General features: G+C 38.4%; 1 protein-coding gene across 1 annotated transcript in view; it reads right to left on the bottom strand.

Moving 5' to 3' along the window:
- The window catches only part of LOC135876372 (cytochrome b5 reductase 4), an 80,576-nt gene that overhangs the window by 50,180 nt on the left and 18,192 nt on the right, over nt 1-12,204 (bottom strand). Inside the window, exons 5-8 of the mRNA XM_065401561.1 lie at nt 9,414-9,453; nt 6,003-6,057; nt 4,448-4,505; nt 4,222-4,315 (exon numbers count right to left, since the gene is read on the bottom strand). Of these exons, the coding sequence (XP_065257633.1) occupies nt 4,222-4,315; nt 4,448-4,505; nt 6,003-6,057; nt 9,414-9,453 (247 nt within the window). The remainder of the gene's footprint in view (nt 1-4,221; nt 4,316-4,447; nt 4,506-6,002; nt 6,058-9,413; nt 9,454-12,204) is intronic.

Raw genomic sequence — 12,204 nt, 5'->3', positions numbered from 1 at the left:
TGATTTGAGATGTACCATACCATTCTCTCACTAAAATGGAAAACCTATAATGGCAACAGGCCGTAAAAGAGACCCAGTTTGGGAATATTTTAATGAAGTTCCTCTACCTGTGGGTAAGACAGGCATGCGTGCAAAATGCAAACAATGCAACAAAGAAATGCAAGGCCTGGTTGCCCGAATGAAACAACATCATGAGAAGTGTTCCTTCTCACGAGGAAGCTGCGTTGACAATGATGAAAGGAACATGTCTGAACATGCAGGATCTTCAGGTTGGTAAACTCTTCTATTTCATACTTCTTTCTTAAGGACTGCCTGTCTTCCTTCTGGACTATTCTTGAATTCTCATGTTTGAGCAAAAAATATAGTTGTTACTCTATGGCCTGGTCCCCACTAACCCCCCACTTCGGACTAAGGTACGCAAATTCAGCTACGTTAATAACGTAGCTGAATTCGAAGTACCTTAGTCCGAACTTACCGCGGGTCCAGACGCGGCAGGGAGGCTCCCCCGTCGATGCCGCGTACTCCTCTCGCCGAGCTGGAGTACCGGCGTCGACGGCGAGCACTTCCGGGATCGATCCGGGATCGATTTATCGTGTCTAAACCAGACGCGATAAATCGATCCCAGAACATCGATTGCCTGCCGTCGGACCCTCCGGTAAGTGTAGACGTACCCTAAGGTACTATCATTTTAGATGCACTTGTGACACAAAATAAATAGCTGAAATAGGCAGATCTTCCTTTTATAATTTCACCTTTAATATAGTACTGAGTGTCAGTGAATGCAATGAGTAATACTAAATGAGCAGTACGGTAATAATAATTAAATAACTGCATTGACTTATTTTGTTTAGGAGAATCCATCCTCAATATACAGGATTCTGAAGACTATCCACCTTCAAGATCACCATCATTTTCTATAGTTTCAGAGTTATCTACAATTATAGTGTTTCAGTCACATCATGTGTGACACATAGCCACAGTATATCACCTGTAGCAAAAAGAAAAAAAAAAATCTCCATCATCCAGAAACAACCACAGATAAGTTTGTGATAAGCAGGGACGACTCTGGCTTTTTGGCCGCCCCAGGCCAAAAAGCCTCCCGCCGCCCCCCAGCGGGGAGCGCAGCAGGGGAGGGCGCCGAGCCCAGCCGCGGCCCCGTTTCTCCCCGACCGGCCGGAGCGCCAGGAGAAGGGCGGCCCCGCTCTTCCCGGCCGGCCGGAGCGCCGGGAGGAGGGCGGCGAGCCTGGCCGGGGCCCCGCTCTCCCCGACCGGCCGGAGCGCAGGAGGAGGGCGGTGAGCCCGGCCGGGGCCCCGCTCTCCCCGACTGGCCGGAGCGCCGGGAGGAGGGCGGCAAGCCCGGCCAGGGACCCGCTCTCCCCGACCGGCCGAGTGTCGGGAGGAGGGCGGCCCCGCTCTTCCCGGCCGGCCGGAGCGCCAGGGGGAGGGCGGCGAGCCTGCCGCGGCTCCGCTCTCCCCGGCGGCCGGAGCGCCGGGGGGAGGGTGGCGAGCCCGGCCGCGGCCCCGCTCTCCCCGGGTGAGCGCCGCCCCCCTCCAGGTGCCACCCCAAGCACATGCTTGGAGGGCTGGTGCCTGGAGCCGGCCCTGGTGATAAGAACCAGCAGATTACAAAAAGAGGTAATTGATGAAAAAATTGCCCGGTTTGTTTATGCAACATACGCTCCTTTCGGTATGATTGAGAACCCACAGTTCATTAACATGGTTCAGTCATTAAGACCAGGATACAGTCCACCCAACAGAGCAGATGTCGCAGAAAAACTGCTGGATAAAGTGTATGAAAGAGAAATTGAGCAGTGTGCAAAAGATTTAGAGCAGGGGTAGGCAACCTATGGCACATGTGCCAAAGGCGGCGCGAGAGCTGATTTTCAGTGGCACTCACACTGCCTGAGTCCAGGGGGCTCTGCATTTTAATTTAATTTTAAATGAAGCTTCTTAAACATTTTAAAAACCTTATTTACTTTAGATGCAACAATAGTTTAGTTATATATTATAGACTTATAGAAAGAGACTTTCTAAAAACATTAAAATGTATTACTGGCACATGAAACTAAATTAGAGTGAATAAATGAAGACTCGGCACACCACTTCTGAAAGATTGCCGACCCCTGGTCTAGAGGGTGAAATTGTTAACCTGGAGTCTTGATGGGTGGAGCAATGTCCACAATGATCCTGTTGTATATGGCTTGTGAGACAACAGAAGAAGGGAATGTCTTCCTTACAGAAACAATTGATACATCAAGAAATGCACACACAGTAGTACTGACAAGAAGTAGCAGTAAAAGCTATAACAAACTGTGAAAAAAAATTCAAATGTCTAGTACGTAGTTTGGTCACAGACAATGCTGCAAATGTATCCAAGATGAGAAGAAATTTAGGAGAGTGTGAAGAGAGTCCCAAGCTAATAACATATGGTTGCAGTGCTCATTTGATGCACCTCCTAGCCAAAGACTTCAGTGTTCCAGAAATAAAGGCTAATGATGTTGAAATTGCAAAATACTTCCGTAACAACCACTTTGCAGCAGTTGCTCTGAAAAAAGTGGGAGGAACCAAGCTAACTCTCCCACCAGACGTGCGATGGAACTCAGTAGTGGACTGTTTTGAGCACTATATCAAGAACTGGCCTAATCTAATGACAGTTTGTGAACAAAATCGTGAAAAAATAGATGGCACTGACACAGCCAGAGTTATCAACATTGAGCTTAAGAGAAATGTTGAACACATGCTGAGTATCCTGAAGCCTATTTCTGTAGCCTTGAACAAAATGCAGGGAAATAGCTGTTTTATTGCTGACGCTGTTGAAATTTGGAAGGAACTGAGTGAGATCTTAAAAAGAGAAATATGCAATGACAGAGTTAAATTACAAGCATTAAAAAAACAAATGGGACAAGCACTATCTCCAGCTCATCTTCTTGCAAATATTCTCAATACTCGGTACCAGGGTCAAACCTTAACTGCTGAAGAAGGGGAGTTGGCTATGACATGGACATCCAGCAATCATCCCTCCATAATGCCAACTATAATAAACTTCAGAGCTAAGGGCGAACCATTCAAGAAATATATGTTTGCTGATGATGTTTTAAAGAAAGTCACACCAGTGAACTGGTGGAAGTCACATAAGCACTTGGATTCAGAGACGGTTGAAGTGATAATCTCACTTTTAACAGCAGTAGCTTCTTCTGCTGGTGTAGAAAGAATATGTTCTTCCTTTGGACTAATTCATTCCAAATTGAGAAATTGTTTGGGACCTGAAAAAGCAGGAAAACTTGTTTCTCTTTTCCAGATTATGAACAAACAGGAAAATGAAGGTGAAGACGACGGAGTTAGCTGCAGAAGCCAATATTTTAAGTTTCTCATGTTGACCTGGCTGACATAGCCGATTTTTTTTTTTTTTTTTTAATATTTAACTATTTTAGTTAAAAACAACTTTAACAAAAACAAACCTGATTTTAAAAAACTTGAATGTTTAAATTCAAAAATTCATATGCTTGTTTTGTTAAAATGTTATATGTTTGCTGCAGAAGGAAAAAAATCCAAAATACATAACGTTGTTTTAGTTAAATAAAACAACTTAAATGTCTGTCTGGTGATGTTCTCCTCCTAATTCAGAAAGGCAAGAAAATCCTCAATATATTAATGATTAACCTGTTGAATTGGAGATAGTTCACCTCCCAATGACTTCATAAATATCTGCATTCATTTTCTCATATAGCTGTAAAACTAATCTGAAAAGTTTTAAAAAAAAATCACTGTTTAAAAATGTATAGTGTGTACCTTCTAAAAATTAAACCTACATCTATCTCTGTGTTGTGAAGAATATGTATTAAGGTTATAACAACCAACAAAAATGCACTTTTATGGTAGAAATCCATGATTAAATCGAGTCTTCCTGACTAGCGATTTAAATCAATTTGATTTAAATCAAATCCACCCTGGTGGAAGTCGAGCTGAAAAACCTGGGGCACAGCTGGGGAACCATTGAAAGACTTGCCAGAAACAGACAGGCGTGGAGGAGCTTTGTCACTGCCCTAAACGCCAGAGGCGTAATAGGAACATGACGATGATGATAGGAAATGTAGAAGCATAAGATACAAAAATACACAAATGCTCTAACTACTAGATTGGGGGCAGGGAGAGAAGGAGTAAAATTAAACTAATGATAGAATTCAATGTTAATGTTTTTCAAAGCAAAACTAAAGCACTTACCAATATGCAAGAGATATGAATAATCCCTCAGAATGCTGTCTACTCTCAGTCTACCATCTTGATGGTCAACTATCACCATTTCTGAATTCATGCCCTTATATAGAAAAGGAAATTATTTCAAATACTTTTTGAACATAAGAACAATGCTGAAGAACTCACAGAACATATCTGGCGACATTCACAGTAAGATTTCATGATTTCTTTTCTTTTGATAAAATGCATTTACCTTTTGTTTAGTATATATGACAACAGTGACCAAATAATCTGTTTGGAACCAATCATAGCTGTAAAATATTAAGAAAAAAAGGAATTATTCTTGTGAGCCAATAAAAAATACATTTAAATGGCAAGAATTTCCAAGCTGACCTTTCTATGAAATAATATACCAAATATATATTTTTATATCCTGACGAGAAGTCTAAAACTGATTATTTTAAGAAAGGTTATTCAACATTAAAAAACAGGAACTCTAGTTATCCATCACTAGTTAGCATACAATAGTTAATCATATTATTAGAAAGTACGATTAGGCAAGAATGCGCATAAACTTTGTACTAACTGTATGAATGTGTATACAATTGCACATGACTGGTTTAAAGAAACTGGTTATTGATTATAGACATTTGAGTAAAGTGAGCAGTTCATTCTTTGGATGAATAGAAATCATTTAAGAGGACTCTTTTGGCCATGTGGAATAAATATTACTACTCTCACCCCTATTTTCATTTCCATTTCCATGGATCCTGTCCCCTTTCTAGGATGGATGTCTCAGTATTAGATATACAATATGTCTAAGTATTAGATATACAGTATTTATGTTCGGACAAGAATTTGAGTTTAAATCTTACATTATCGTACTCATCTTTTAGACTAACGGACAAGAAAGCAAAACCCTGAAACTTACTGCAAATGAGAATGTTTGCAAGTAGATTAGTTCTTTTTGTAGTCTGTCTGAGTTGTCCTCTCTTCCCTATTTACCTCAGTCCCCATACCAAATGATAGGATTCACAACTTATTGCACAAACCCTGAGGTAGACTAGGAAAAGGGGAAAAATGAAGTGGTTGTAGGAATGGAATCAACCCCAACTGGCAGACAGTGCACAGGACATGCAAACAGCCCCCTGCAGTCACTGTTCCTTGGGCTTTTAGCAATTAGATCAATGTAATCAGAGTCACATTGGACACTTCATGTATATTCCATTGTATTCTGTTCCCATTCTACACTAGCCTATATGGAGCCAATCTTCCCTTGTGCCACAGAACTGCATCAGTGCTGCTACACAGGGAACCTCCAAAGCATCATACACTGGTGGGTATAGTTCAAAGTGTATATTGCACTTACCCATCGTCCTTTAAAAAAATGTAATATCAGAAAATTCCATACTTTAACAAAATAAATACTGGATACTGTTGAATTTTTCTACATTTGAAGTAAATAATATTTATTGCACTATAGAAAAACACAAATAGGGAGGAATCCTGAATCAAGAACTAACTTTATATTTATGTAGGAGGCAGCATAGGGCAGCAGCTAGTGCAAAGTCACTAAATATACATTTTATTCTCCCTCATTTCTACAGACTCATTGTGGGACCTCGAGCAAAACATTTAAGTTAACTGAGCATGAGTTTCCCTATCTGTAAGATGTGATAATGACACATACCCACCTACATAAAGCACTTTGAGCTTTATGGATTAGCGTACACTCTGTATTTGCTAACAGTATACACTATTTAACAAAATGTGTACAAAAAGTGTACTATAAAAATATAGATCAATACCTTGGAGTTAAATCTTTGGAAGAAGTATCCAATACTTTATTTTTAGGAAGTATGCCTAAAAAAAACAAAACAAAAAAACAGAATTTATTAACACATTTGCGTTGATTGTCACCCATCCAAGAGTGTTAACATCTACTCCTAGTAGGAATGAAATCCAGAAAGTTTTAAAATTAAATGCATGCAATAGCTATAGCTCCTTGATACCTGGTGTTTGCATTTCCATTTCCATTGGTAATCAGGAAGTCACAAGCTTTTTAGCCATTGCCCCCCTGAGAAATGAGTCCCAAGCCCCCCAAAAACTAACTTCCACTTCACATACTTGAGTTCCATGCAACTGGTACACCACAAAAAACTTTGGTGTATGAGCTTCCCAAGTTACACTGGAATTGGCATGTGCTCTGGGAAACCAGTGGAATGTAATTGTAGCTATATGTATAAGCATGTTCTTAACTACCTCTTATATTTTACTTTATTTAATTTTCAAAGCATTAGAATGCTAGCCCCAGATAACTTACCCAAACAAGACTTAGACATGTTTGTTTACAGAGTTCCAAAAATAAAATAAAATAAAATAAAATAAAATAAAGTAAGAGTGACTTTCAGGTATGTAACTTAATGTCATACACTAATTCAGCTTTAACCTCAGTAAGCCAAGCAGAGACTTCCAGGCATTTTAAATCTTGCTTTACACTAAGCATCTTGTTTTACACTAAGCATCTTGCTAGAGATCTTTGTAGTATTCAGCTAGCTGCTTTTATAAACAGCTTTCATTTTAGTGTTTTTCTACTTTTTAATCACAGTGACCTTGACCAAAGTCTGAGAAACTAATAGTGAGAACAATCACTATTCAGTTTTCTTGGAGAGCAACAATACTGATCTCTGACAGAGAGAATAATATTCAGGCAACAATCTGAAATGAGAATATAGGTTCAAGTGATTTCAATTCTCCTTCCTAAACACTGATGCTAAAAAGAAGCTGAACTGCGTCATTGTGGGCATGGCGAAAAATGAACAGCCTGAAATGTTATGTGGTCCATGACACCAAGTGGAGGGCAGGATTTCTAGTGGAACAGACTAGGCAGAAGGGTAACAATAGAGTTGGGAAGGAATGGTTATTGCTGTGGATGGCTGTTTATTATCAAAACAAGAGCAAGGATTTTATGCCAGCCAAGGCCAATCCCCTGAGCAACCAATGTGATGTTTTCCTAAAATTAGCTTGATGCATAGCCAGTACTTTCTTACGCACTTTCATGATAAGAACAAAGATTACGTTGGACAGAGCGTGCTCTGATCTATCATGCTTCCTTTCCAGATAGAACTGCCCATTTTTTAATTTCAAAATCAGTTTCAGATGCATTAAACAACAAACCATGTGAACCAGAGATGGTTATGCATACCGGACAGGGATAAGTAACTAGGGAATGTATTCATTTTCCCATTTAAACCAAATATCATGTAACAGGTTCTCTAGTTCAACCAGATATTTTGGGCTTGATGCAGAAGTTGCTGGGTGAAATTAAGTTGTGTATGTCATGCAGGAGATCAAACTACTAGATCATAACAGTCTCTTCTGGCCTTACAAACCTATGACTAACTAAGGAGGGAACACCATGTGCGAAATAAATGCAAATCATTATGCATTTGCTCCTGAACAGTTTATATATCACAGGTGATACAGCAGCTGCCACAGCAGACTGGGGCTAAAAAATAATATTCCTCCAAAAGAAGAACCACCACCCACTAAATCTGAGGCTTGCTCCCCAACTGAGGCCCTCATGGAAACACTGATACCATATTATTAAAAACTCTGTATCTAACAACCTATAAATTGGGAAGGGGGGGGGAGAAATCAGACTCTAGTTATTAAAGTTAGAAGCATTTCCTATTTAGTTTAGAAATTATATCATTGTGAGGATTATATATACTCCAGCAAACAAGATAACAATTCTGGTGTGATATTTGTGGGTCCTGTAACTCCATGCATATATAACAAAAATGAATTTGTCTGGATTACAAATGAAGCTACAGCAAGAACAGAACTTTGAAGATGATCTAAAAAAAAATTACTACCATGTTAATCTTGACCTTTCTAATTATGTTTATGGAACACAGTTTTTATCCAAAAGAGTTAAATATCTTACAGTTGAGACTTATTTATAAAAATGGAATTTTCCTTGACAACTCTGCACTTCACATGCTCTAAATTATCCATCCACTTCTATCAAACCCCACTGCCCCACATTTGCTAACACTGACTAGTACTTTACTCCACAAGTATTGTAATGTAATAGAATTGTCTTCAATGGGCCTATTCATGGTGTAAGCTACTTTTCCACATGTATCAGGGTACTGCAATATATGTAGTGTATTAGTGAAGTTGAACCCCTTAATGCCTTAGTGAAGTCATTCGAGATGTCTGGTATGACTTTAACAAGCAACAATTCACAGTTGGCAGAAGGTAGTGCACAGACAGAAGAGAATTTGTATCACTATAGCTGTACCCAAACCTGATACTCCAATGAACAAAATGGGACAGGAAGGCTGATGAACTGTTAAGCGGGACATTTCTCACATGATCGCTAAAACTGGGGTTACTCCCTTTTTCCACTTCCAACTTAAAAGTCCCACAGCACTTTCTAACAAGAGTTGTTGATAAACCTTATGTTCCAACCAACATTGTGTCTCAGTAAAACAGGTTCCAAAGGCTGTGAATAAACTAATTACTGCAGAATGCATACTGCCTGTTCCATTTGCCTACAGAGTCATTGCCCTACCAAACTCATCACTCTGAACTATTTTGGAATATTGTAAGGCACCTTATAAGACAATATGCAAATCAGAGATGACAAATGGAAACAGGAGGACAGAGCATCATTAAAGCAGCAAAGCAGGCAAGAGCAGATGAACTCATCTTTGATATCATCTCAATTTAAGACTGTATTTTTATAGCTGTACTCAGAATTTTAGAACCCAAAAGCAAACTTCTCTAGGGTGAAACATCTTTCAGTGCTAAATTCACAAATCCTACCTAAGATTTTGTGAATTGTAATTCTCAGAGTTGTCCAACAGTCTCTACTGCAGCAACACCATAGATTGAAATGTATAATGCAGAGTTCACCAGCTAGCTGTGGTTTTCAAACTTTCTGTATTGGTGATCCCTTTCACACAGCAAGCCTCTGAGTGTGACCCCCCCCCCTTATAAATTAAAAATGGGGTGTTAATTTAATGGGGGTTAGGAGCTGTCAGCCCCACGGAGCTGACAGCTCACGACTCCCATGTAACCATCTTGTGACCCCCGAAGGGTCACGACTGCCAATTTGAGAACCCCTGAACTAGATGTTTGCTTCTCCTATTAACTTCTTTGGATATTCCTTAGTTTAAGTTTCAAATTCTTACCATCTGAAAACTTACCATTTAAGAGTTTCTTCTCTTCAGGTAGAGCGCAGCAAGTCTCTGCAAGGACGCAAGAAACCCAACAATGACCAAAATACTAGACAGCTACTACGGTTAAGACACAGTACTCAAATATGTTTGACTAAAAAAGCTTTGGTCATGGAAAACTAAATAAGGATCAAGAATCAAGTTACAACACAATATTCAAACAGATTAACCAGAATAACATTTCTTAAAGATCAAGAAATAAAACAGCCAAAATGAAATGTTCAGTCCTTTAGCTATTTTATATATTGCATGCAAAACACTACATTTAGAAGAAAATTAAGGTTTCACAATCAATCCCTCAAAAGTTAGAAAATGTCAGAATTATGGTTGCCAATGTACTAATGAGGCAGAGATCCCATGGAAAAAAAATATGTGATCGTGTATTTAAAGACTTTATCATAATGCATATACACAAGGGGGCTGAATTATGGTTGCACAGGCAATTACAGGGAAAGTCCTGGGATGGAGCATATTTAGCGCAGATGGAATCTTCAGAGAATTTCGCTGCCAAACTAACAAGGCTCTACTAAGCATGTGTGGAATCAAATTTTTTTTGAGGCTTTAACTTGGACAAACATGCAGTTTTTCCATGGAAAAAGCAAAAGGCACCTCCCTGCCACAAAAGTGACTCCCCTGCCCAATTTCAAGTCCTTGATCCTAAGGATGGCGGCACTAGAGCTTCTCAACAAAATGGTTGTAAGAATTTTTATCATGTGCAAGACAATGTATTTTTTCTCTAATTCTCAGAAACAACTACGTGATTTTTGCTGAAACTTTCAAAAATGTAAGCCTGAGGCAAACACCTAGCGTTGAAAGTTTTAGCCCAAACTGTTAAAGTTTGACAAAGTTATAGATAACTGAAAACACTATCTTATAATGGGAAGTGTCGAGAAAGTTAAGTATAGGCTGAATGTGCTGCCTATAATAAAGATACGTATTTGGATTAAACATTCAAATTTACAGTCCTTATTCTAAATCTTTTTAAGGATGAAATATATGATTCCAACATCACAACCTACAAAACAAGCATTTCACTGTTGAGCACAAGTAGAAAAATGCTCTTCTCACTAAAAACATTACTTGAGCAAACCTTAGACAACTGTTTTCCCTATTCATTTACATTTTCACTATATGACATCTACAGAGACATATTAAAAATGTAATGGCTTTACAAGTAAAGGATACAAAACAAAATGGTCCAGGTAGGTTCTGGTCATATACTTGCTAAATCATAACACAGACAGACCATCTTTCATAAAAAACAGTATATGTAGTCATTTGGGGAAAGTGTGATGTTTACATTTGGAAAACAAATTTGGTCCTAGAATTCCAGTACTGATTCAAGGATAAGGGTGCTGTTACTTATATTGTAATAGTTAAGGAATGTTAGGCACTGTAAAATCATATAGTAAGATTGTGAACTCTTCAAGTCAGACTATCTAAAGAAAAATAAGTGAAAAGTGAGTGGGGAAGGAGATACAACATAAAAAGAGGTCAGCTGATGACTGGCATGTGTATTTGTTAGTCCCATTTTTAATATATTCAATATTTAATGTATTAAAACTATCCCCAAAGAGCCTCTCTATGTAGCATCATTAGTTGTTTTTTTCAGAAAAATGTAATACAGACTATTGATCATGACTGTAGCTAACCACCTCAGGTAATACAATTGGCTTAATCAGATCATTTGTTAGCTTCTTTGAGAAAATATGTCAGATAGACTGATCAATTTTAAAACAAGTATACTCCTGTTTGTAATTCATGTTTCTGTTTCTAAGACTATCAATTTGTCTTCTAGGAGCATTCTCCATTATTGCTCTAAAACATTTCAGATGAACTCAAGATTTTCCAAAGTCTTTTATACTTGGTATATTTGTTGTATTTTATTATTTCAAATTAGTTCAGCCATTGTCTGAGCATTCACCCTCCACCCTCTGTCACCCATTTCTCACCATCAAAAGGAAACTGATCAAAACAGCACACAATGTCATCTGAAGATCCTATGCCACACTATATTTTCTTCTACAATCACTTCATATACCACATGTATTGCTATGTAGAATCAGGGTATATGCTACAAATAGGTACTATTCCTTTTTGTTTTTGTTTTTTAAGATGGGGGGGAGAGAGAAGTACTGAAGGAATTTACCAATTCTACAGTATAATTTAATAAATTAGTGCTAATGTAGCAATTTCAAGAGCTGGATAAATACTGCAAAGGTGTTCTGCTAATATTAGTTCACATTTTAAAATTAGTTAATTTCCCTCTCCAAGAGCATTTCTAATAGAAAGCTGATTCTAAGAGATGTTCCATCAGGGAACAAAATCAGACCATGTTACTTAGGTGATCAAACAGATCAGATTTCAAGTATGTCATGAACTGCTAACAAACAAGCTACACAGCGAGAATTATTCATGAAAATTCAGCAAGTAATTTTACTGAATAACTGCAATCCATTAGCCTGTATTTGTTCATAAGTGTTTAATTTTTATCCCATCTGCGAATACTCCAACACCCCTTCAGAACTGTGTAATACACACAATAGATGTCTATTTTATCACTATCTAGAAAACTGGGATAAAACCAGGAGAAATTTTAATATTTGCCCTTTGCTGCCAAGGGCTAGCAGTACTTTCATTACTCATCAAACTGTGATCACAACTGAACTCTAAACAGACTAGAAAAATATCACCAACTTCAAAATGAAAAGGTTTTTGGCAAGATAATTTTCTCAACTATATATTAACTTTCAGACACTTT

The sequence above is a fragment of the Emys orbicularis genome, chromosome 3 (genome assembly GCF_028017835.1).
Source record: "Emys orbicularis isolate rEmyOrb1 chromosome 3, rEmyOrb1.hap1, whole genome shotgun sequence".
Lineage (NCBI taxonomy): Eukaryota > Metazoa > Chordata > Testudines > Emydidae > Emys > Emys orbicularis.
Note: the sequence above shows the minus strand (reverse complement) of the source record. Positions and strands in the feature narration are given on the sequence as shown.